Source organism: Leucopleurus acutus (assembly GCF_964270905.1).
Source record: "Leucopleurus acutus genome assembly, chromosome: 3".
Lineage (NCBI taxonomy): Eukaryota > Metazoa > Chordata > Mammalia > Artiodactyla > Delphinidae > Leucopleurus > Leucopleurus acutus.
This window is the reverse complement of record NC_139145.1, coordinates 5,336,553-5,361,619: the sequence shown is the minus strand read 5'-3', so window position 1 is coordinate 5,361,619 and position 25,067 is coordinate 5,336,553. Positions and strand designations below refer to the sequence as shown.

Genomic DNA, 25,067 nt, shown 5'->3' with positions numbered 1-25,067 from the left:
GAAAGAAACAGAAGAAAGATGTGGAAGTTCTCATTCTAGATAATATTAATTATACTAAAGAAGTCCAAGGGTTGAAAAAGAGAGGGAGAAAGATAAGAAAGGGGAAAACTTTCCAAAGTACAATATTAAGTGGTATTGTAGACTATAAAATTAATTTGTAGTATTTCTGCAAATAGGCTAAGATTGAACATCCAAATATTCACCGGGATGAATAAGTAACTTGCAGACAGATAGAAACATTTATTTGATTGGGTGATGAGAATAGGGATAATTTTGGTCTCAGTGTCCTAATGTTATGCTGGTGTTGCTTTTTCAAAAATATAACTTTTGAAGCGGTGAATTGTTATTTTATTGGTAAACACTTTAACAATAATTAATTTTAAAATCCCTCTTTAAAAATTTTTTGGACATGTATGTAAGAATTCAGAAACTCCACCACCCAGGCGACTTTTCTGAAAAACGTACTCCAAAATGCACTCCAGAAAAATAAAATTCGAATCAGAATAAGAAATTTTAAAAATAAAGGAAAACACAGAAAACAAGAAATATAGACAGTCTAAATAATTCTTGATATTGAATTTGCAAAGTGAAATGCAATGGTGAAGAAAAAATTCCTAAAATATAAGGTATGATTGTTTGCATTCACAGCAAACCGTAGCCTACATTCCAAATAACTTCAACAAACCAGGTGAGTAAGAGATACAAAGGAAAAGGAAAGAAAGAGCGTACTAAAGGTCTTGCCTTTCTGTGGGAGGTTATTGATACTAATTCATGCCTGATATTGATACAAAAATAAAGGCTTAAAATGTGTAGGTGAGAACCCTTCTGGTTCCTAGTGTCCTCATCTTCCCAAATATGAAAGTAAACTCTTTCGTCCAAGTAAATGGATATGCAAATCTCTCAAGAGCAAAGGGACAAACTGGAGGTGGGAATTAGCTCAAGCTGTTTCACAGATAGGACTTTTCTATGCCCACAGGAAGGAATGTCCACGGCATCCCCAAACTTTCCCTCCACAATGGGAAGGAGCTGGCACAGCAGGCCCCCAGCTGGAGACAGCCTACCTGGTGGTTTGCTGATGGCTCTCCTCTCAGGCTCCTTGAATGGGAACTGCAGGGTGGTGTCCAGTGACTTGAAGCAATCCTTCAGAGAATTTTGTTGGTAGAATTCTACCAGCTCCTGCAAAGAAAACAGCAGGACAGATGCTCTCCCAGAGGGCCAGCCCACAATGGGGACACAGCTGAAGGAGCCACATCCAACTCCTCCTGTGAAACAGGTCCTCCTTCTGGCCTCCCTGGCCACAGACACCTTGAATGCTCCCCATGATGGGGAGCTCACTCTCTTACTGGTCAGCCAGGACCATTTTATGGTGAAGAAATCACACTGTCTCAAGGCAGTTCTCCTAACAGCCAGTTCATTTCATGATAAATTTACCAAATAATCAACTTGCCTGATGACCAGCTCACCAAAACCAACCCTCCCTGGGTGTCAAGAGCACTATTTTTACAAATAATTGTAATAATAATAAATGCTGTTTACTAAGTACCTACTGTGTGCTGGTCAGTGTGCAACCACACATCATCAAAATCTCCTAATAATCATGGGAGGCGAAAACATTGATGAGTCCCCTAGTTTATAAATGGAGAAACTGAGTCACAGAGAAGGCTCGTGCAGGGTCCCACAGCTGGAAAAGGGCAGATCCAGAATTCAGTCCCAGGACAAGCAATAGAGCGTAGCAGCTAAGAGCTGGCCTCTATAATAAATTGATCTGAATTCAAGTCTCAGATGTGTTGCGTTTAAGAATATTTCTTCCACAAACGCTCAACCTGATTCTAACAGTGGGGAAACAGTCAAGTCAACATTAACAGTCTGCAAAACAAAATGTCTTATGTTTTGGAGTTCTAGACTTCAAAAGTTACAAAGTCATAAGACCAAAGAAATAAATAAAAGACTGGGGAACTATCCCAAATTAAAAGAGACACTAAGGAGATGAAAGGAATGTGTGATTCCCCTAATTATATCCTAGGGGGAAAAGGTTATAAAAGACATAATTCAGGCAATCAGGGAGCTTGGAAAATGGGCTGTGTGTTATTATAATAATTTTGTATCAATGTTCAACTTCCTGACTGTGATAATGATACGGTAGTGAGGCAAGAGAATGTCTTTGATAGTCATGCTAAAGTACTTATAGGAAGGGTCACGATGCCCGCAAATTACTCCTAAATAGTGCAGAATAAATGTGTGAGTGTGTGCGCAGACAGAGAGAGGGAGACAGAGAAAGCAAAGAGGAAGAATATTAACCAGCAGTAAATCCAGGTGAAATGTCCACAAATATTCATGACACTATTCCAGCAACATTTCAGTAATGTTTCAGAAATAAAAAATGGGGGCTGGCAAAATTTTCAGAGTAAAAAGTTTGGGGGCAAAATAGATTTGTGGAATGAGCGAACAGTCTCATCTTTTGGGCAGTCAAAGATCCATTCGAGGCTCAAGTGAAATTTGAGATACCTTCCTCCCCAAAAATGCAAATATATGCAAATTTATGGGTTTTCTTTCAGAGGATTCCCAGGATCCTCAAGCATCCACAGACCATGGGTAGGATCCGTGTGCCTTAAACCAATGGGCTTAGGATGTCTAAAAGACAGCCCCAAATTATAGGGCACCAAATAGAAGCAAAAACACTGGAAAGGCATTTGGATTCTCTGTGAAACGGTCATTAAGCAGATTAGGCAGAGCTAAATCTTGACATCTGACAAAAATAGGGGCTCTGCTATTCGGTGATACCAGATGAGGACTAAATCTCAGCTTCCCGCATGTGTGAGACGGGAACTCAGAGAGTGAGCTGAGCGGATGACGTGCAGTCCTATCTAGAATATGTTTGGCACTCGGTAAGTGCTTTGCAAATGTTCACTGATGCTACTGTTGTTTTTGTTGTTATTCTTCTTCTCCGTGTTGATGATTAGGAAAATGAGTTTAAAGCCAGTTGCTCCATAGCGCCTCTTGGAGGGGCTGTTCTGAATGTAGGAAAGGGGGTCCCAAGGTGGAGCTTCAGAGAGGGTCCTACCTAGATTCTGGAAGGCTGGGTTTAGGGATACATTGGCCCTTACCATAAGCCCCCGGAAAGCCTTCTTCTCTGTAATCCGGTACAGTCCTTCTGCTGTCATGATTTTAATATGCTTGACCTCAACATTATACCTGGAAGCAGGGAAAGAGAGCGAGACGGTCACTGGGTCCTGAGTCTGGGAATTCAGTCCCATCTCCTGTCGAGTCTCAGCCCCATGCTACACACCCCCAACCATGGAAGAAGCGTTCTTGGCTACTTCAGGGAGGGGGCGACCGCTGGAGCCCGACAGGATCCCTTCCCTGGAGCCTTTGCTGCTCTAAACCTTAATTTCTTGCTCCATATAACAGGAATCATCTTCCTTGACCCACGGGGTTTTTGAGAAGTCAAAAATACCTTATAAAGAAAGCACTGTTGTAGAGTACATAGGAGGAAATCTCCACTTCCACTCATATGAATGACCATAGAATCTAAAGGATGTGCGAGAAGGGATCCATTTCCACCAATATGGCGGACCACAGACTAGTAAGGAAGAGGCATGAATTAGCAGAAGTGGTTCTGCCAATATGAAGAACTAGATAACCAAAAAAATCTCCTCCTCAAAAAACCCCTAGAAATGCCGTGAAAAAAATGCTGAGCTCTCAAAAATGTAAGGGAAATCCCCAGAGGCCAAAAATGAGGATGAAACTTAAAAGTATATGTCTTTTTACTCTTTTTTTGTTTGTTTTTTTGGCCACGCTACACAGCTTGGGGAATCTTAGTTCCCCAACCAGGGATCGAACCCCAGCCCCCAGCAAGAGAAGCACAGAGTCCTAACCACTGGACAGCCAAGAAATTCCCGAGGAGCATATGTCTTAATCACAGAGAAACATGAGATGAGTTACTGGATCCCTGTTGGGTAGAGAGTTGGCACTGAGACCCACCCATACCCATAAGGGTAGACTGTCAAAAAGCTACGTCCTCAGGAAAAGAGGTGGTCTAGAAAAGCCCACCCATGAGCACAGCAGGGACCATGTGAAAGCTTGTCTCAGACCCAAAACAGAAAAGTCACCCTTGAGAATTCATAACCTCAGTCCTACCCTCTTATGAGTTTAGTATTTATTCTTAAACCACCTGTGGAGTCTGGGAAACTAAGGAATTAACCCAAAATATTTTAACTTGAAAAAGAAATGAACTTGTTGGTGATTCCCAACAGAAGCAAATGCAAAATCTCTGGGGACCCAGGCAGCAAAGATACCCACAGGGAAAGCCCCACTTAAAATCACAAGACCCAGTGACAAAACCAACAAGGAAACAAGTCACCACAAGCAAGACACTGCACCCAAGAAACAGCAAGGCAGGAAAGCCAGGGTCTGCAAGACTTGGGTCCAGATTGCATTTCTGCCTCTTCCTAGAGTATGCTAAATGCCTCCTGGAGCCTCGCTTAAGAAACGTATCTCTTTCCTGTGGGTTGCCAGTCGAGTAAAAGAAATCAGAAAGATTAAAAACACCTAGGACCCTGCAGGAGCTCAATAAAAGATAACTATCGTGACTGTACATCTTTCTTCTTCCTAAGCACCTGCAGTGCCCAGGTCACAAGGGGAGATAGGTCAGGAAAGGAGGAATTACTTAATGCTGATGGCAAATTCTGCAGCATCTTTCACCCTCTGTCGCACCAAAAACGTCCCGTCCGAGCGGTTGGTGAGGATGCCTTCCGCCGCGGCTCGCTCCATGGGGCCCGCGTACCTGTCGAGATACACCAAGGAGAAAGGTCCACACAGCCCCTAGGTTGCCCTATTGAGGCTGCTTTCCCCCGCAACCCCTGTGATTTCTTTTTAAGTGAATGACAGCCTGGGTCTAGCGGCGCCCTTAGACACTATAAACCTTGGGGGAGGCATTGGCCAGAGTCCCGAAGTGGCAGTGGCCATTAGATATCTGTACGTCACACCCAAGGTTTCACCCCATGGATTGCAGGAGACAACTCGGTCCTTTGGGTGTGACTGTGTGACACAATAAGAAATATATATTTGGTTTCTGTGCCCCCCACCCTTTCCTGGCACGTAACTCCTAAAAGTTTCGGAATCTCCGACGTGATAAGTGTCTTTTTGTGTGCTCATGAGATGACTGGGGGCTCTTTGATAGCCTCAGGATGGGGGCTCGTGGCCGGAAGAAACAACCACGTGGTTAGAGGGTTGGAACTTTCAGCCTAACCCCACCCCTACATATGGGGAGAGAAGAGGGGCTGGAGGTTGAGTTCACTAATGGCCAGTGATTTAACCAATCTTGCCTACGTAATGATGCCTCAACCAAACCCCAACCAAATGGTTTTGGAGAGACTCCAGGTTGGTGAACACAGGGAGGTACGGGGAGGGTGCAAGCCCAGAGAGGGCGTGGAAGCTCCGCCCCCTTTCCCCATACCTTGCCCTGTGCATCTCTTCCATCTGACTCTTCCTGAGTTGAATCCTTTTATAATAAACTGGTAATCTAGTATGGAAACTGTTTCTCCAAGTTCTGTGAGTTTGTGTTAGCAAATTACCAAACCCAAGGAGGGGGTTGTGGGAACCCCCCATTTATAGCCGATGGGTCAGAAGTAGGGGTGGCCTGAGCTTGTGATTGGCATCTGAAGTGGGGGATTGTCTCGTGGGACTGAGCCCTTCATCTGTGGGATCTGATGCTAACTCCAGACAAACAGTATCAGAATTGAATTGAATTGTAGGACACCCAAGCTGGTGTCTGGAGAACTGGAGAATCGTTTGATGTAGGAAGAAAATCCCACACATTTTGGTTTTAGAATTGCTGAGACTGTGAGTATAGAAAAACAGTTGTTGGGTTTTCTTTCTTTTACTTGGAGTTTGGCATGCCTGGACAGGTATTTACTGAGTGTCCACTGTCTGTCCATCTCTGTGGTCACCAGGACGGAAATAGGGTGAGGAGAGTGAAAGATAGCCTCAGGTACAAAATTTAAAGGGCAAAAGCCCCAAAACTCAGACATCAAGATAAATAATAACAAGCAAAATAAGTAGTATTTTAATGCAGTATTTTTTAAGTGCAAAAACATCCGTAAAAGGAATGAAGTACTGATATATATTCTACAACGTGGATGAACCTTGGAAACGTGATGCTGAGAGAAGCCAGTCACATAAGGGCACGTACTGTATGATTCCACGTATATGAAACATCGGGAACAGGCAAACCCATGGAGACAGAACGTACATTCGTGATGGTCAAGGGCTGGGGGAAGGGGATGGGGGTGATTGCTAAGGTGACGGGGTTTCTTTTTGGGGGGTGATGAGAATGTTTTGGAGCTAGACAGAGGCGCTGTTTGCGCAACACAGTGAATGTACTCAATGCTATTAAATATATCGGGCTGGCCAAAAAGTTCGTTCGGGCCTTTCCGTCCGGGGCAACCTGAACGAATTTTTTGGCCAGCCCAAGGGATGTGAAAAATAAATAGAGGTGTGACTATGAATATTTTATGCCGTAAATGCAAATATATAACATAAATAACATATATTAATGATAGATAATATATAATTATATGTGATATATCAGTGTGGACATGAATATATTTATGGCATAATATAAACATAAAAAATATAACTATAGATAACACAATTATAAATAATATATAAATATGAACATGAATGTGTTTATGCTATAAATGTAAATACATAACATATATATATTAATCATATACTATATAATTATAGATAATATATGTGGGACTATGCATACATTTGTGCCATAAATTTAAATATATAACATAAATAATATATATGCACTATAGACAATACATTTATCATATAAAATATGAATTATTTATTATATATAAATACAAATATGTTTATGCTATAAATGTAAATATGTAACAATATATATTAATTATATACTATATAATTACAGATAACATGTAAATGTGAATAGGACTATATAAGTGTGAATATAACATAAATAATGTATGTTAATTATACACAGTATATACTATAGATAATATATAAATATGAATACAAATATATGCTATAAATATAAATATATAGCATAATATGCATTAATTTTATATAATACATAATTATATGATCCATAAATGTGAATATGTAATATAAACTTAAATATTAACATAAATGCCACTTTGGTTAATTTTAGGTCATGTAAATTTCACCTCAATTTTAAAAATAAGTTCAAAAAAAATCTGTGATGAGCAAAATGTCAAAATTTTAAATAAGGACAAGATCTGACTCTGCAGTTGCCTGATTCACCACAATTCACCTTTCCCTCCTCCCAGCCCTATCATATCCTGTGTCTTTATTTACAGTTTCGGTATTTTGCTCATCACAGATTTTTTTTGCCTTGCTTTCGATTTTTTAAAATATTGCATTAAAATAGTATGGATCTCGATGCCTGAGCGTTTTGGCACCCCCTTAAATGTTGCACCCAAAGTCAGGGTCTCACTCTCCTCAATCCAGTTCTGGCCCTCGTGAGCTGGTGACAACATCTGGCAGGGCAGGGGCAGAGTGGGCACAGCCTCAGGTGACCACGGTTTAAATCCTAGCTCTGCCACCTAGTTGCTCTGTGACCTCGGGAACTGAGTTTGCTACTTTGAGCCCCAATTTCCTTTTCTGAAAAGAGGAGATAAAACTGCCCATCACAGAGGGACATTTTTGACAAACGGCAATAATGCAGTTGGTGCACCTCATACATGGTAGGCATTCACGACACGGGTGTGTTATTATGCCCTTTGGGTAATAAGGTCAGGCTTTGGAGTCAGCCAAGCTTGGGTTCGAATCCGACCTCCTTCACTTCCTCACTCTGTGATACTGAACAAATCACTTGTCCTCTCTGAGCCTCGGTTTCCTCCCTTGCAGAAGGAGAGTAAGAATAACACGTACTTCGAAGTGTTACTACCGGAATTGAATGTGTCCTTGAAGTGCTGACACACGGTCATAAAAACAATACCATAGCATGTCCGAATCTAAGATGCCAATGATTGTAAAATTCACTGTGGTTTCGTGGGCAATTACGAAATAAAAGTTAACTACCCATAAAATTAAGCAGAAGACTCAGACACCGCTCATTGTAAGAGCCGTTCCAATGCCAGAGATGTTAAAACGTGGGGGAGAAAAATGTGTATTTTAGAACGCATGAAATGCAGTCGTAACAACGAGTGCTAATAGTAACAGATAATAAAGTGCTTTTTGTGTGCCAGGAACAGAGCTACGCACTTTATAGGCTCATGGAAACCACCTAACAGCCTTATGAAGCAGATATTATTCATCTGTTTTCCAGAGAGGAAAGCTGAAGCACGGAGAAGTTGAGTTACTGGCCAAAGGTCACAGAACTGGATAGTATTGGAGTCAGGATTTGAACCCAGGTCAGTGGGCTCCAAAGCAACACTGAAAACCTCCATCCCTCACTGCTCTATCAGTAGTAGGTGCTTAAAAAAAGGGGGCGTGGGGGTGGGGAGAGGGAACTGCCATCGTATCATCCCCAACATTTTCCTTCCGGTGAGAACATAATGTTCCAAAGTCAGGGACCTTCTTTTGTTTGTTCTCTCCTCAGCAGCCCCCAGCATAGGGCTGGAGCCAGCAGTTAATGCCCAAGGTTTGAAGAATGAATAACTGATTGGTTGGTAGCCCCCATCCCCACCCCAATGTCCAGCCCAGGCATCCACCCCAAAGCACCCCAAGTTGAAAATTAAAAAAGTGGTTCTACTTACCAGAGATGAACAGACAGGTCCTGAGGGGGACCCTGGGGACACAAAGACCAAGACTCAGGGCAAAGGGTCCAGCACGCAACAGGCTTCAGGGCACTACATTCATTCATTCATTCATTCATTTTTTCCACTATCATTTATTGGGGGCCTGTTGTGCCAGGCACTGTGCGTTTCAGTGGAAATACAGTCCCAGAATCCAGGGGGAGAAATCGGTCCACCCTCAAATGAATCAGCTTTAAAGAGGCAGCTACGTTTGTAGGCAGAAATTGGAGAGACGTTCAGATCTTGGCTTCCGAAAGCCACGTTCCAATGAAAGGACCCAGGCTCCTTGGGAAAATGGTTGATTCCAAGATTGGGGCAGAAAAAGTACAAGAGAAGTCTGCTATTGTGCTAGAAAGTAAGGAAGGGCTCAAAGAATGATGGGGACATGTCGAAAGGACAGAAGAGCCAGCCTGAAGGGGCTCCCATTGGTCAAGGGTGGCACAATTTTAAAATAAAAATCCAGGAACATTTCCTGAGATAGATAACACACAGATACATAGATAGACACATAGAATATTGATCGATAGATACATAGATACACAGATAAATACAAAGATGATTATTAGATACATAGATGATTGATAGATACACAGATGGATACATAACATAGACAGATGATTGATAGATACACAGATACATAGATACACAGATTGATAGATATAAAGATGATTGACTGATACACAGATAAATACATAAATGATTATTAGATAGATACATAGATGATTGATAGATACACAGATACAGATGGATACACAGATAGATACATAGATAGATGATTGATAGATACACAGATACATAGATACACAGATTGTTAGATATAAAGATGATTGACTGATACACAGATAAATACATAAATGATTATTAGATAGATACATAGATGATTGATAGATACACAGATACAGATGGATACACAGATAGATACATAGATAGATGATTGATAGATACACAGATACATAGATACACAGATTGATAGATATAAAGATGATTGACTGATACACAGATAAATACATAAATGATTATTAGATAGATACATAGATGATTGATAGATACACAGATACAGATGGATACACAGATAGATACATAGATAGATGATTGATAGATACACAGATACAGATGGATACACAGATAGATACATAGATAGATGATTGATAGATACACAGATACAGATGGATACACAGATAGATACATAGATAGATGATTGATAGATACACAGATACAGATGGATACACAGATAGATACATAGATAGATGATTGATAGATACACAGATACATAGGTACACAGATGATTGACAGATACATAGATACAAAGATGATTGATAGATACACAGATGCATACATATATAATACCTAGATATATAGATTAGAAGAGACAGTTCTTCTTTACAATAGAATATCTGCTAATAACTTTGCAGGAAAGGATGGAGTTGGAAATTCATAATGTGACTCCACAGTGGGGAAATGACTCAAGCCAAAAAGAAAAAGAAGTCAAAGATATTTCTGGGAAAAGTATAAACGTGTACTCTGGATTACATAATACATAATGATGTATATTAAATATAATAATTTATATAATAGTATAATGTCCTTGTTGAATTTCATGTCTTTAAAAATCATGCTATGATTATACAAGAGAAAGTTCCTGTTTTTGGGAGATATTCAGAGATGAAGGAGAAATACGTCCGTAAACTTACTTTGAAGTATCTCAGGAAAACTAAATAATAGACATTTTGAAATAAATAAATTGTGCAGAGAAAGAGGATAGAGCAAATGGGACAAAATGTTAACAGGTAGTGAATCTGAGTAAAGGATGTATGGAAGTTCTTTGCATTATTCTCAGGACTTTTCTGGAAGTCTGAAATTACATAAAATGAAAGGGACAAAAACGGGACTTCCCCTCTGCAGGCTCCTATGAGGTCTGTGAAGCAGGCAGCAGGGTCATGAGGGAGGATAAGGTTTGGGAAGAGTGGGGAAGATCTTAAGTCATCATCAGGAAGAGGGAATCAGGGGCTTCCCTGGTGGCACAGTGGTTAAGAACCTGCCTGCCAATGCAGGGACACGGGTTCGAGCCCTGATCCGGGAAGATCCCACATGCTGCGGAGCAACTAAGCCTGTGAGCCACAACTACTGAGCCTGCGCTTCTAGAGCCCGCGAGCCACAACTACTGAAGCCCTCGTGCCACAACTACTGAAGCCCGTGCGCCTAGAGACTGTGCTCCGCAACAAGAGAAGCCACCGCAATGAGAAGCCCGCGCACCGCAACGAAGAGTAGCCCCCACTTGCTGCAACTAGAGAAAGCCTGCGGGCAGCAGTGAAGACCCAACGCAGCCAAAAATAAATAATAAATAAATATTTTTTTAAAAAGATGAGGGAATCAGGGGAGCGGGGAACAGGTGAAGAAGGACAGGGGCCGGGCAGAGTTGTGGGCAGGTCTGTTCCCAAAAGCTGGGCAAGGAGGCACGGGGTGGGGAGTGACCCTGTAGAGGATTCTGTTCAGTGCCCCAGAAGGCAGGCAGGGGTTGGCCAACCTTCTAGACCCCTGCTTCTTCTCCTGATGATGGAGAGGATCTTCATACAAGAAAAAACAAAGAGAAAAGGACTGGTCATCTTTCCCAGGGTGGCCCCCACTCTGGGCTCAGTCATTGAGGTAAGGAGTGACCTGCCATGATGGACGGCCCCCTCCTGATCTCAGGAGCGTCTCCCCAACGCTGCAGAGGGTCGCGGGACCCTCTCTGAGCTCCCCTGCCCTCTCTCCAACCAGACTTGAGACACTCACATGCACGTAGGGCTTGACCCTGTTACAGGGAAACCAGCCAACTTCATTGGTAGACGTATTCCTGCCCTAAGAAGATGGGAGGGAAAGATGGACAGAGAAGTTACAGGCACCCAACATGTGTGTGTGTGTGTCCATCTTTCACCCAATGGCCACTCTGCTTGGCCATCTATCTCTCCATGGCCTGGATGCCCAGAGAGGTGTCAATCAGTATCAACTTCCTGGGAAGACCACCAGCTCAGAAGGGCCAGGCCAGCCCCAGAAATCCCCATAGACGTCACTCTCCCCAGAGCAGCCATGTCCAGTTGTGCCATGATCCCATTCCCAAGGTCACCTACACCCTGACCCCAAGCTCAGGTCCTTCTCCGTCACTCCCACAGCCCCAGCCTGTACCTCCCACCAGTTCTGTTCGGCTTCCGCCTTGGTGAGTTCCACAATGTCTCCAGGGCTGAGGCGTAGAAAAGGTCCGATGGCTCCAGGGGGTGGAGGCAGCCCATAGTACTCCTGGCACACCTCCATCTTGGGCAGGCCTGGAGGGGAGGGGAGGTGGTGACACAGTACGGTTGGTAGTCCAGGACTTTCAAACCTGAGTCTCACCGCTCACCAAGATGGCAAAAATTAAAAAGACAGACAATACGGCAACACCAAGTGGGGGTGAGGATGTGGACGGAGCAACTGGGAGTCACCTGGATTTCTGGATTCTACTTTTTTTTTTCCTTGAAGAAGTTTTTAATATGAAAATAATTTAAATAATTTTTTTGGCAAAAACAGGGAGGGTGGCCACCACCCCATAGCCCATTCCTACATGGCCGTAGGAATCCACTTTGGGAAACTATTTGGCTGTATCCACTAAAGCTAATTCCACTCCTGATAGATCACCAAGAGAAATGAAAACATAGGTCCCAGAGAGTCATAGACAAGAATGTTTACAGCAGCTGTCTTCACAAGAGCCAGAAAAATGGGCAACAAACCCAATGTCCTCAAGGAGATGGATACACACAGCACAAAATACAATAAGCAACGAAAAAGAACAAATGACTGCTTCAGGCAGCCGCACTCGCATGCAGTAACTGAGTCCATGCTGTACAAGTTCATATGGATGAAGTTCAAGGGCAGACAAAACTAACCTATGAGGATAGAGGTCAGACAGTGGTGCCCTCTGGGAGGCAGGATGGACTATAGCAGTGAGTATGACCAACACCATCCAGTAAAACTTTCTGCGATGATGGAAATGTTCTATACGTTAATCTGAATGGCAGTTACGTGGGTGGAAATTCAGTGAGCCATACATTTAAGATTTATTCATTTTATACACCTTATGGTATGTATTTTCTATCTCAATAGAAATATTTCAAAAAAAAAACAGAAATATTTCTATCTCAATAGAAAATTATATATTTATATATACAATGGATATGAGCAAGTGTATATATGTGTACATATATACGAACATATATGTATTGCCTATGTTTAACTATATATATATATATATATATATATATATATATATATATATATATATATATATATAGACTCACATACACTCATATATATTTCCTCCTATTGAGGACATTTGGGTTGTCTGGTTTTTGACCAATAAAGCTGATATATGCATTTTTGTATAAAGCTGATTTTATACATATGTATTATTATATTATATTTATAGCATATATATATATATATATATGTTCCTACTATTGAGGACATTTGAGTTGTTTCTAACTTTTGACTATTACAAATAAGACTGATGTATCTATATCTAGCTGTAGATATAGAACTACAGCTAGATATCTATGTATCAGGATAGATAGATAGATAGATAGATAGATAGATAGATAGATAGATAGACGATAGATAGATCGACCTGCAACTGAATCTTTACACTGATTCTGTATGACTGTGAGCAAAGAGTTTATTTTTCTTGCCCACACCAAGTTCTTCAATAATGCCTTGCCGTCCTGCTTCCTAGCCTTCGTACATGCTGTTCCCTCTGCCTGGAACACTCCTGCCTCCTCATCTGTCTGACTACTCCTTACCCTCAAGTGTCCACTTTAATGCCACCTCCTCTGAGAAGCCTTCCCTGAAGGCTCAGGTTCATCAGGTCCCCCGGTTGAATGCTCTGGAAAACCCTCTACTTCGCCCATCTCAACTGCAATGACTTAGCCAAAGTCTGTCTCCTGCTACCAGCCTGGGAGCTTTGGAGGGACAGGAAGCACACTGTTTTTAGTCACCATTTGCCCCAGGCAATATATACAGTAGATGCTGAATAAAAATCGCCCATCACGACTATGATCCCACCAACATCATTAATCTATACCAAAATCTAGCCTTTCCCCACTGCCATTGGGCTAAAAAGAATTCTGGCTTGGCCAGACTCTGCATCTCCTGCAACCATCCAGTTGGACTACACTTTGCTGAAACTACTCCATTAGGATAAGATTTTGTGATACAGAATCAGTACGAGAAGGGATGAGGTATGCCCAGCCAGCTAAGACTACAGATGGAGTTTGTCAGCGAGAAAAAAAGAAGGGGGGGCAGGGGGGCAGTGAATAATAAAAGTGAATGGGAGGGGGTGGAGGGATAAATTGGGAATTTGGGGTTAATGGATACACACTACTATATATAAAATAAACAACAAGAACCTACTGTATAGCACAGGGACCTATATTCAATATCTTATATTACTGGATCAATATAGTAATAAACTATAATGGAAAAGAATCTGAATATATATAGATATATAGATATATATATAACTGAATCACTTTGCTGTACACCTGAATCATTGTAAATCAACTATACTTCAGTTTTACAAGTACGTATATACATAAAAATGTGAACGGGAGAGAAAGAGCATCTTAACAAGGATTTCTATAACAAGGATTTCCCCTTCACAGTGTTTGAGCAAAGCTAGTAAAGAATTTGAGTTCGTTATTTATAAATTCCTTTGGGGTTTCTAGGACTGGAACAAATGCTTTATAAGCAGGGCATTATGTGGTCATTAATATAATTGTTGAGATCTGCCCCTGGACCAGCATCACTGAGGCGGACTAGATTTATTTCTGCCCCACACAGCGCCCCCTTCTGACTCACCCAGCTCATTCCTCTTTTTGTCTTGAGCCCGCCGATGTGGCTTATCCTGGAGGGAGAGACCAAGAAAGCAAGTATCGCTACCTGTGCCCAGCCTGAGGGCTCCTCAGCCCTTATCTGAGCACCCAGCAAAGAGCCATGCCCACTGCCAAGGGCTCCCGGGTCCTGCCTTCCCTACCCACCCCCCTGATTTTCCACGCACAGAAAGGAGCATGGGGGTCTTACCTTCTTCATAGTTCCTGCAAAATCTATGAGAGGGTAAAGGAAATACTAGTTAGAATGGGAACCCCCCACCCTCCATGCAGAAGCAAGCCCACCTCCCAACTTCAGTCTCCTGGTACCTTGCCCGTGTCGACCACATGGAGGGACCCTCCCCAGACACTCCTTGTGTGCAGGTGCACGGCACCGCTGGCAACGGTAGCCCTGATAGAAAGTGCCTCTGGGATGCAGGGAGAAGATAAAGAAGAGAGTCAGTGATGTTGAATGAACACAGCCAATCGTTTTACCAACAACATAAAGGGCCCCTTTGTGTTCTCTTTAGAGCAGGACAGAGATGGAGAAGCTAAAGGTCAAAGGAGGGCCTCCCCCCTCCCAACTCAGGGCCATGACAGTCAAAGAGGAAGAGCCAACCCAGCCCAGGACCCAGGTCCATCCTCCCAGACTCCCACCTCAGCAGCATCTGGCAAGCCTTGCAGGACGTGGTGTCCTCAAAGGAAAACATCTGGAAGTCATGCCCGTTGGCAGTGGCATTCTCGGGGTAGATGTTGGAGCTGGTGAGGGAAGATAATTCCATGCAATGGAACAGGATTCAGCCATAAAAGGGAATGGAGTACCAACACACGCTGCAGTGCGGATGGATGAAGACCTCATTCTTTTTCATGGCTGAATACTATTCCATTGCATGGATATGCCCTGTTGTGTTTGTCCATCCAGCCATTGATGGACGTTTGCATTGTTGCCACCTTTTGGCTGTTGTGAATAGTGCTGCGATGAACATGGGTGAAGACAGAAAGCGGATTAGTGGTTGCCAGGGGCTGGGAGCAAGGGAAATGGGGAGTGATCACTTAATGGTTGCAGGGTCTCCTTTGGGGTGGATGAAAATGTTCTGGAACTGGATAGAGGTGATGGTCGCACATTGTGAATGTACTAAGTGCCATTGAAATGTACACTTTAAAATGGCTATGTTTGGGGAACTCTTTGCTGGTCCAGTGGTTAGGAGTCCATGCTTTCACTGCCAAGGGCCTGGGTTCGATTCCTGGGGGGGAACTAAGATCCCACAAGCCCGCACAGCACAGCCAAAAAAAAAAAAAGTCTAAGTTTTTGTTATGTGAATTTCACCTCAAGAAAAAGAAGGAGGAGGAAGGATTTTCAGGCTGGTGACTGAAGCTTACAAAGACTTGGCTTTCTGGTGATGCATACAGCCTTAAAAGACTGTCCCTCTCATTTCCCAGATGAGGAAACTGAGATTCAGAGTGGTCCCATGGCAGAGATGAGACGACAGCACAGAATTGCCTCCCAGATCCTGCACCCAAAGGCTACAGTCCTCTGAGGATAGAAAGATGGAGGAGGAGGGTGTCTTACATGGCCATCTCGAACTGCTCCAACCACTTCTTCTTCAGTTCTCGTGTCTTGAAGAACAGCTCATAGCCCTGGGCACCTTGGTCCTCAATCAGGAGGAACATGTGAGTCCACTGCAGGGAAGCAGGGTTGAAAATGAAGGCACCTGCTCGGAAGAGGGTGGGACCACACGCCCATTGACCCTACCACTGTGGGGAGAAAAGGGTCAAGCCAACTACAGCCTGTCTGCTCCCAGGAGAGCCATGCATGCGTTACCATGCAAAGGGCTGCCCAGGAGAAGCAAATACACATTCACAAATCTAAAATCACACAACACACGCACTGGCGTTCCAAAGGCCAAGTGGAGAGCTCAAGCTACGTTGAGGCTCCCCAGCACTGAGGTTCCCCAGTTACAGCCTCCAAGCCTCACCTTCTTGTTGTCCCGCTCTCCGGAGGAGTCATCTCTAACCTGGAAGCTGTGCAGGTTCACAAAGTCCTTGAGGTCGTAGGTGTCCCCTCGGCGCTTACAGATGAGCAGAGCTTTGTCGAGCAGGAAGGCGTACCTGGAAGCAGCTGGGTCAGGTGCCCCTGTCGGGCTCCTCCTTAAGTCCCCACCAGCTCTCTGCCTGATCCCCTCCCACCTTCTGGGCCCCCGCCCTGCTGTCCATCTAGGATTCCTGCCCTTTTCGTCCTCTGTGGCCAACTTGGCCATGCCTACCTCACCCACGTGATCCTTACAGGTCCTGCCACCTGTCGTTCTTGGCTCCTCCCACGCATCCGTGCTGGCTCTGCCCCGCCTCTCCATCTAGGCTCCACCCACTGGTCTGTGTGGCCTCACCCACCGGTCTATCTAGAAATAGGGCCAAGCCCCTGCCCAGACTCCACTCCAGATCCGTGTTGGCTCTGTCCACCTGCCTAACTAGTAGCCTGGCCCCGCCCCTGTCCAGGCTCCACCGTGCTGGCTCCGCCCACCTGTCCATCTTGGAGCGCCGCTCCACAGAAGTGATCTTGAGCTCGCCATCGATCTTGGGTCGGCCATAGTGGGCCAGAGACTGGTCCTACACAGCAAACAGGGTGTCTGGTAAGGGGCCACGCAGGAGACCAAACCCCCTCCCCACGTGGCCACGGCCCTGGCCATGCCCGCCTCACCAGGTTCTCGATGGACAGTTGGAAGTTGGTGATCTGCCTCAGCGTCTCGTTGTCACGCTTGACCTCGTTCACGCACTGTGCCAGGTCCTGGGGGTGGGAGAGGGGTGAACCTGGGCCCCCCCCACCTGGCCGGAGACAGGGGGTCAGCCCCCAGCAGCGGCTGGCAGAAGGATGTCACTGTCCCCAAGGGCGACGCTGCGAATAACTCACTCGGCAGACAGGTGTGTCCCCGTGCGGTGGAGGCAGGGGTGGCCAGTGGGTATGACCGTGCCTGGATGGTACTCACTGACTTGAATGCGTATGTGTCTGTGTGTCCCCGTCACCCCTGTGTGTGACCACTCACCCTCATGGCATCCAGGGCCAGCCGCAAGTTCTCCTTCTCCGTTGCGTCCTGCGTGTGTTTCACCAGCTCCTGCGTGACCCACAGAGATGTATATCACCCGGGGCCTCTGCCCTCTCATCCTGGGGAGCCTTCCAGACAAGCCTGGCCCACCAGCTCCTTCTTCCTCCTTCTGCTGTCCGTAGAGGCATGGCCCCAATGACCCCACCCAGAGAGGGGAGCCCAGCCCCCAGGAGCCCTTGCAGGGAGGTCGATGTGCCAAACCCATGCCTGGGCGTCCCCTTGGGCACCTGGAGAAGGAGGTGATATTTGAGGACCCGCTGCATGGGCACCATCAGCAAGTCCCGTAAGGTGAACCTCCCGTTGTTCGCTCGCTGAGAACATTCCTGGGAGATTGGAGAAAGAGGTGAGTGAGAAGAGGTAGAGGCAGGTGGGGATTTTTATAGAACCTGAAGCTTCATCTCTCCCCCAAGGAAATAAGGAAGAATGCCACGGGGTGAGGGGTGGTTTAAGACCCAGCTGGAAGGCTGCCTGGGGAAGAGGTCCAGGATTCCTCAGCTGAGGGGGCTGCAGAGGGGGAGATCGACAGATCTGGAGGGTTCCCACCGTGGAGGCCAAAGAAGCTGATGGACGGCACACCCAAGCCATTCCTCAGCATCCCTGCCCCGTCTGTGCTCCCACTAGACACAAGGGTCCAGGGTGGGGTTCAGTCCAGGATCAGTGCTCAGCCCAGGATCAGAACTTGGCTGGGATTGGGGTTCTGTGTGAAGTTGGGGTTCAGCCCAGACTTGGGGCACAGCCAGGGTTGGAGCTCTGGCTGGGGTTCAGTGTGCCCTCAGAGTTCAGATCAGGGTCAGGACCTCAGCCTGGCATCAGGGCTCAGCCCAGAGTCAGGGTTTAGCTGGGGTTAGGGCTCAGCATTCTGATCCATCTCCTCCTGGTCCATTTCTCCCAGTTGGCTAGTCAGTACCACCCTCCCCAAACCTTCAGCGGGCCAACTTCTGGCTGGGCTGCAACAGAAAGGGATGCCATCTCCAGCTCAGTTTCCTCTCTACTGCCCCTGGAGCCTGGGAAGGAGTGGGAGACACACACACACACACACACACACAGAAAGATGTAGCCCATCCCCCTACCTCCAGCTTCATCTGCACATCCTCCCGGGCTGTAGCCACACGGTCCAGGTGCTTGCTGGCCGACTCCACCTGGCTGCAGTAGCGGCCATAGATGAGGAACCTGCGGGAAGAGGACATGTGGCCGGGGAATGGCAGCTGGCACAAAGGTCAGGAAGATCTGGGTGTCAGTCCCAGCCCCACCTCTTCCCAGCTGCATGACGCTGAGCCTCAGTCTCCCTGTCTGTAAAATGGTCATAACAACGGCACACCACACACACACACACACACACACACACACACACACACACACACACACACACACGTGGGGTTATTATAGCATTAAATGAGATAAAGCACAAGAAGCTCTTATCAGAGCACCTGGTGTATCGTCTCTGCTCAACGTTCATTTATTTAATAAGCATTTATTGATCACCTACTGTGTGCCAAGCCCCATGTTAAGCACTTTAAGCATCAATTTACTCCATCCTCACCACAACCCCAGGAGATACGTTCCTGGGTCACACTGATTTTATAGATGTGGAAGCAGAAGCACAGAGAGGTTAAGTGACTTTCCAATGCCACACAGCTCTCAAGAGGAAGAGCTGGGAATTTAACCAGAGATGGGCAGCCCCTTGCCCATGAGCAAAGAAGGAAAAGCCCTCTCTGTCCAGTGGTCTATGAGGGTAGGACCTCCCAAATGCCCACTCAGGGCAGGGTGACTTCCAGAGGTCTGGGCTGGCCAGCTGGGTCTCACCTCTCCTTGTATTTGATGAAGACCTGGTAGAGGGTGGGTGCACTGGGGTTGGCCAGGGCTTCCTTCAGCTCCTTTAGGAAGTGGGTGTGCACGCGAAGCAGGTCCTACTCGGAGAGAGGGGTAAGGGCTGGGGCGGGAGCCTGGGGCTCGGGATGCCGGGTGGGAGAAGGGTCATCCACCCACCCTATGTCATTCATCTTCCACACCCCACACTCCAGGGACAGGTGAAGCCAGCAGACCATCCCCACTGGACAGAAGTCTGGGAGGGCGGGAATTGGTCAGTTCACCTCAATGTTGATGAAGATGATCTCAACGTCTTGGGGTTTAAGGAACCGCTGCAAGGGCTTCATAAAATGCTGTGGGGGGTTGAGGGAGACAAGGATGAAGGATGAAGGAGTCCCAGAGAGACGGGGAGGAGGAGACAGAGACAGAAAGGGACGAACAGAAACACAGAGACTGAGCGAGAGAGAGAAATGTGTAGAGAGAAAGAGACAGAGGCAAGGAAACAGAAAAGGAGAGAAAAGAGAGATGGGAAAAAAGTCCACACGAAAACCTGTACAAGCTTGTTCAGAGCAGAATTAGTCATCAGAGCCCCAAAGTGGACACAACCCAGATGTCTGTCAAGGGATGAATGAATAACAAAATGTGGTCCATCCATGAAAAGGAGTGAAGCACTGACACACACTACAATGTGGATGAACCTTGAAAACATGTTGTTCAGTGAGAGAAGCGAGACACAAAACATCACATAGTGTATGAGTCCATTTAAATGAAATGTCTAGAATAAGTAAATCCACAGAGACAGAAAGTAGATTAGTGGTTGCCAGGGGCTGGGGAGAATGGGGATTTAAGGGGTGATGGCTAAGGGATACGGGTTTTCTTTGGGGGATGCTGAAAATGTTCTAAATTTGGGAATTCCCTGGCGGTCCAGTGGTTAGGACTCCGTACTCTCACTGCCGAGGGCCTGGGTTCAATCCCTGGTCTGGGAACTAAAGTCCCACAAGCCGCGCAGTGCAGGCCCCCGCCCACTCCCCACCAAAAAAAAAAAAAAAAGAGAGAAAAAAATGTTCTAAAATTAAGCAGTGGTACACAACGTTGTAAATCAACTGTACTTCAATACAAATGTTAAAATAAACTGTGGTGATGTGAATATACCAAAAAACATTGTGAATATACCAAAAAACATTGTGAATATACCAAAAAACATTAAATTATAGATGTTAAATGGGTGAAATGTATGGTATATTGATTAAATCTCAATAAAACGTTTAAAAAAAAGAGATGGCCGAAGGACAAAGAGGAACTAGAGAGTGAGAGACAGTAACAGAGATAGACGGACAGAGATGAGGATACAGGAAAAGATAGAGACAGGGATAAACAGATACAGAAGGAGAGAGAGATAAACAGAGGAAGAAGTAGGGAGAGACACAGAAGGACCAGAGACGAGGAGAGACAGAGAAATACAAAGCAGTGGGGACAGGTAAGAGCCCCAGGCCCGCATGGGACGGATGACGCCTCTCCGCTCCGCGCATGCGCATGGCAGGGGCGGGGACGGAGCACCACACCTGTTGGATGGAGCCCAGCGTGTCCGTGTACTTCTCTTCCGTCTGCTGGATCTCCCGCAGACAGCAGCACCGCTTGTCATACTCTGTCATCTTGGGCTGAGAGCGGAGAGGAGAGGCCGGTGTTGGGGTGTCCGGGGCCGCGCCCCACCCATGCACCTGCCCCGCCAGGCCCTGCTCTCCAACACACCGGCATGGGCACCGGCTCTGTGCGCATGAGGTCCTCGTACACCTCGTCGCCCTCCGCCTCCTCGTTCTCCACGCAGTCGTACAGGTCCTCATCGTCCTCCACCGTGTCGCTGTGGAGGCGGAGTCAGGCAGGGCCAGTGGCTTCCCCCAGACCAGGGACCCTTCTGATCCCCTGGGGCAAGGTGCCGTCCCCTCAGACCCCCTGGGGCAGAGCCATGTCCCCTCAGACACTCAGAGCAGGATGCTGATCCCCTCATACCCCAGGGCAGGGTCTTGGTCCCCTCAGACCCCCCAGGGCAAGGTCCTGTTCCCTCAGACCCCCCGGGGCAGGGTCGTGGTCCCAGACACTCACTCGATCTGGTCGGACAGGCCACTGTAGATGTCCTCGTCACCCACGCTCTCCTCCTCAGTGGGGAAAGGCCTGGGGGAGCCAGGATGGTGTGAGCCAGAGGCCAGAGGGCCAGGTGGGGCTGGAGCTTCCAGGAGGAGGAGTATTGGGGCCAAATGGGTCCAGAGCTGTTGGCTCAGACAGTTACTCACATGATCCCCTTGTTCTGGGCAATTGGGGTCCAGGACAGAGCGGACAGAGTGTAGATGACCTGTGACAAGGGCCGAGGTTGCTCAGCAAGCCCGTTGCCCACCCACATGCCAGAACACAGCCTCCAAGCACCTGACCTTGAGGTTAGATCCCATGCCCCTGGGAGCCTAATTTGGGATTTTCCCACCTTCCCATTCCCCGACATCAGCATGTCAGTGTTCCTTTAACTGAGCACCCACCACTTGAACCCCTTGCTCTATTCAATCCTCATAATCACTCAGAGAGGATGGAGTGATATTACTTTCAAGTTAGACAAGGGACTTAAGGCTCAGAGAGGCATGGCCACATATCTGAGGTCACACAGCAATCGGTGGGGCAAGGACTCAAACTCAGTTCCACATGTCCTAAGCCAGGCTCTTTGCACCTGGTGTACGGTTTGGTCTGGCCCACCAGTCCTTCCCCAGTAGGCTTTGGCTTGCCCAGTGTAGACATTCATGGAAATGAACTGAAACCCAATCTTTGGGTTCTCAGTGTCCAGCTCACAGGCAGCTCCGTCCCAGCTCACCTTCCCGAAATCCTGCACATCAAAGAGGTCAAAGGCCTCAAAGAGCTCACTCCGCTTGAGGCCAAACTTCTCATAGCAGGTAGACAAGAAGGTGCGAATATTCTTGAGACACAGGAACTGTGGAGAGATAAATGAGAATGGACAAAACATAATGGAACCGGGGAGAAGCTGACCCTTGGCCATCTGGCTTGCGGACTGGCGCAGAAGAGGAAAAAGAAAGCACAGGCCCCCCACCGAGCAAAGATAAAGCTGTACCTGAAGCCAGTACACCCCTGAATCCTTTTTTTAATTGAGGTAAAATTCATAAGATATAAAGTTAACCGTTAACAGATAACAAAATGTGGTGTATACATACCTTTGGAGTGTTACTCAGCCATTAAAAAGGAATGAAATTTTGATTTCTACTACAACACAGATAAACCTTGAAAACTATGCTAAGTGAAATAAGCCAGACACAGAAAGATGAATATTGTATGATACCACCTACATGAGGCCCCTAGAATAGGCACATCCGTAGAGACAGAAAGTATGGTGGTGGGTAACAGGGGCTGAGGGAGATGAATAGGGAGTTCGTGTTTAATGGGGACAGAGTTTCTGTTGGGGAAGATGAAATGTTTTGGACATAGTGGCAACGGTTACACGACATTGTGAATGTATTAAACGCCACTGAATTGTACACTTACAAATGGTTAAAATGACAAATATTATGATTTTCATTACACATATCAGTCATATATCTTTATATAAAATTTTATTGATAATTATAAAATATATTTCTATCATTTTACTTATATATATAATGATAAAAATTATGTATAGTTTACCACAATAAAAAAGGTTAACCATTAACCCTTTTATTTAGTTTTTTAATTAATTTTTACTAGAGTATAGTTGATTTACAATGTTGTGTTATACATACATACATATATACATACATATATATGTATGTATGTATGTATAACTGAATCACCTTGCTGTACACTTGAAACTAACACAACATTGTAAATCGACTATACTTCAATTTTTAAAAATCCAAATAGATAGATAGATAAATAAAATATAAAACAAAATGAGTAAGACCATAGAAGAGCTGAAATTTAACTCCAGGATGGTGTGAATCTGGAGTCAGTTTTCTTGACTATAGCTTCAATGCTTTGCCTTGCATGCAGTGGAAACCAGCATGAGCTCCCGCCACGTGCTCCATTCCCAGCACTGTCTATATATTGTTTTAAATTTATGTATTTTTAAATAAAAATTTATATATTTAAGGTGTGCAACAGGACGATTTGAGATGCTTATTCATAGTGAACTTATTACTACAGTCAAGCTAATAAACATATCAACCCTTGCCATAGTCGCCATGTTTTTGTGTGTGATGAATGCTGTTGAAATCTACTCTCTTATCATATTTACGGTGTTACTAAGTACAGTCACCACGCCTGTACCCTAGACCTCTAGACTGACTCATCCTATGTAACTTCAACTTTATACCCTTTAACCAACGTCTGCCCATTCATTTCCCTACCCCCACCCCAGCCCCTGGTACCTGTCCTTCTACTCTCTGCTTCTATGAGTTTTACTCTTTCTATATAGAGAGATCAGCTCACCAAAATTAATTTAAAAATTAAACAGGACTTCTATGGTGTGTGTGATTCAGATACATATTTTTTTCAGATTCTTTTCCATTATAGGTTATTACAAGATATTGAATATAGTTTCCTGTGCTATACAGTAAGTCCTTGTTGGTTATCTATTTATTTTTATTTATTTATTTATTTTGGCTGCATGGGTCTTCGTTGCTGCGCGGGCTTTCTCTAGTTGTGGCGAGCGGGGGCTACTCTTCGTTGCGGTGCGCGGGCTTCTCATTGCAGTGGCTCCTCTTGTTGTGGAGCACGGGCTTAGGCATGTGGGCTTCAGTAATTGTGGCTCACGGGCTCAGTAGTTGTGGCTCACGGGCTCTAGAGCACAGGCTCAGTAGTTGTGGCACACAGGCTTAGTTTCTCTGTAGCATGTGGGATCTTCCCGGACCAGGGCTCGAACCCATGTCCCCTGCATTGGCAGGTGGATCCTTAACCACTGAGCCACCAAGGAAGTCCCAGGTATCTATTTTATATACAGCAGGGTGTATATGTTAGTCCCAAACTCCTAACTTATAGAAATGTTTTTATTAATTTAAATGTTTCTTTGTATTCCTAGCTTCTTGAAAAGTTTTTGTATTTGCTCATTTTATTGAATCAGGAATGAATGTTGACTTTCATTAAGTGATTTTAAAGATCTGTACAGGACAATCATGTGTATTTTGTTCTTGATTCTATTAATGTAGTGAGTTATATTAATCGAATCCGCAACATAAGCCTTTGATTCTTTCTGAATGACTCTAAATTTTTCTCTGCATTTGAAAAAGGTAGAAATGAGTCACATGTTATCTATGGGCTCTAAAATGTAAGTGTAAGACCTTGCTTATAATTTTACTCAGTGTCATTAATTCCTTTGTATCTAAAAATTATAGATTCTTGGAGGCTATTCTGCCTCAATATTTGTGGATGCTTTTGCTAGCATGCATGTGGCCACATTTAAGTCAGGTCAGAAATGATTAAAATGATGAATAAAGGGAATTTATTTTTAAATTTTAATATATATATATATCATATTT

The 25,067-nt window shown here is 45.2% G+C and overlaps 1 protein-coding gene across 1 annotated transcript in view; it reads right to left on the bottom strand.

Moving 5' to 3' along the window:
- The window catches only part of VAV1 (vav guanine nucleotide exchange factor 1), a gene marked incomplete at its 5' end in the record, with an annotated part of 52,248 nt that overhangs the window by 2,603 nt on the left and 24,578 nt on the right, over nt 1-25,067 (bottom strand). Inside the window, 24 exons of the mRNA XM_082835938.1 lie at nt 1,062-1,176; nt 3,105-3,192; nt 4,667-4,783; nt 8,751-8,782; nt 11,562-11,627; nt 11,952-12,088; nt 14,652-14,697; nt 14,874-14,896; nt 14,990-15,087; nt 15,317-15,418; nt 16,230-16,339; nt 16,636-16,768; nt 17,178-17,263; nt 17,355-17,441; nt 17,698-17,766; nt 17,985-18,080; nt 18,828-18,927; nt 19,561-19,664; nt 19,848-19,916; nt 21,126-21,221; nt 21,313-21,421; nt 21,664-21,732; nt 21,852-21,910; nt 22,415-22,531. Coding sequence (XP_082692064.1) covers nt 1,062-1,176; nt 3,105-3,192; nt 4,667-4,783; nt 8,751-8,782; nt 11,562-11,627; nt 11,952-12,088; nt 14,652-14,697; nt 14,874-14,896; nt 14,990-15,087; nt 15,317-15,418; nt 16,230-16,339; nt 16,636-16,768; nt 17,178-17,263; nt 17,355-17,441; nt 17,698-17,766; nt 17,985-18,080; nt 18,828-18,927; nt 19,561-19,664; nt 19,848-19,916; nt 21,126-21,221; nt 21,313-21,421; nt 21,664-21,732; nt 21,852-21,910; nt 22,415-22,531 — 2,128 coding nt within the window. The remainder of the gene's footprint in view (nt 1-1,061; nt 1,177-3,104; nt 3,193-4,666; nt 4,784-8,750; nt 8,783-11,561; nt 11,628-11,951; nt 12,089-14,651; nt 14,698-14,873; nt 14,897-14,989; nt 15,088-15,316; nt 15,419-16,229; nt 16,340-16,635; nt 16,769-17,177; nt 17,264-17,354; nt 17,442-17,697; nt 17,767-17,984; nt 18,081-18,827; nt 18,928-19,560; nt 19,665-19,847; nt 19,917-21,125; nt 21,222-21,312; nt 21,422-21,663; nt 21,733-21,851; nt 21,911-22,414; nt 22,532-25,067) is intronic.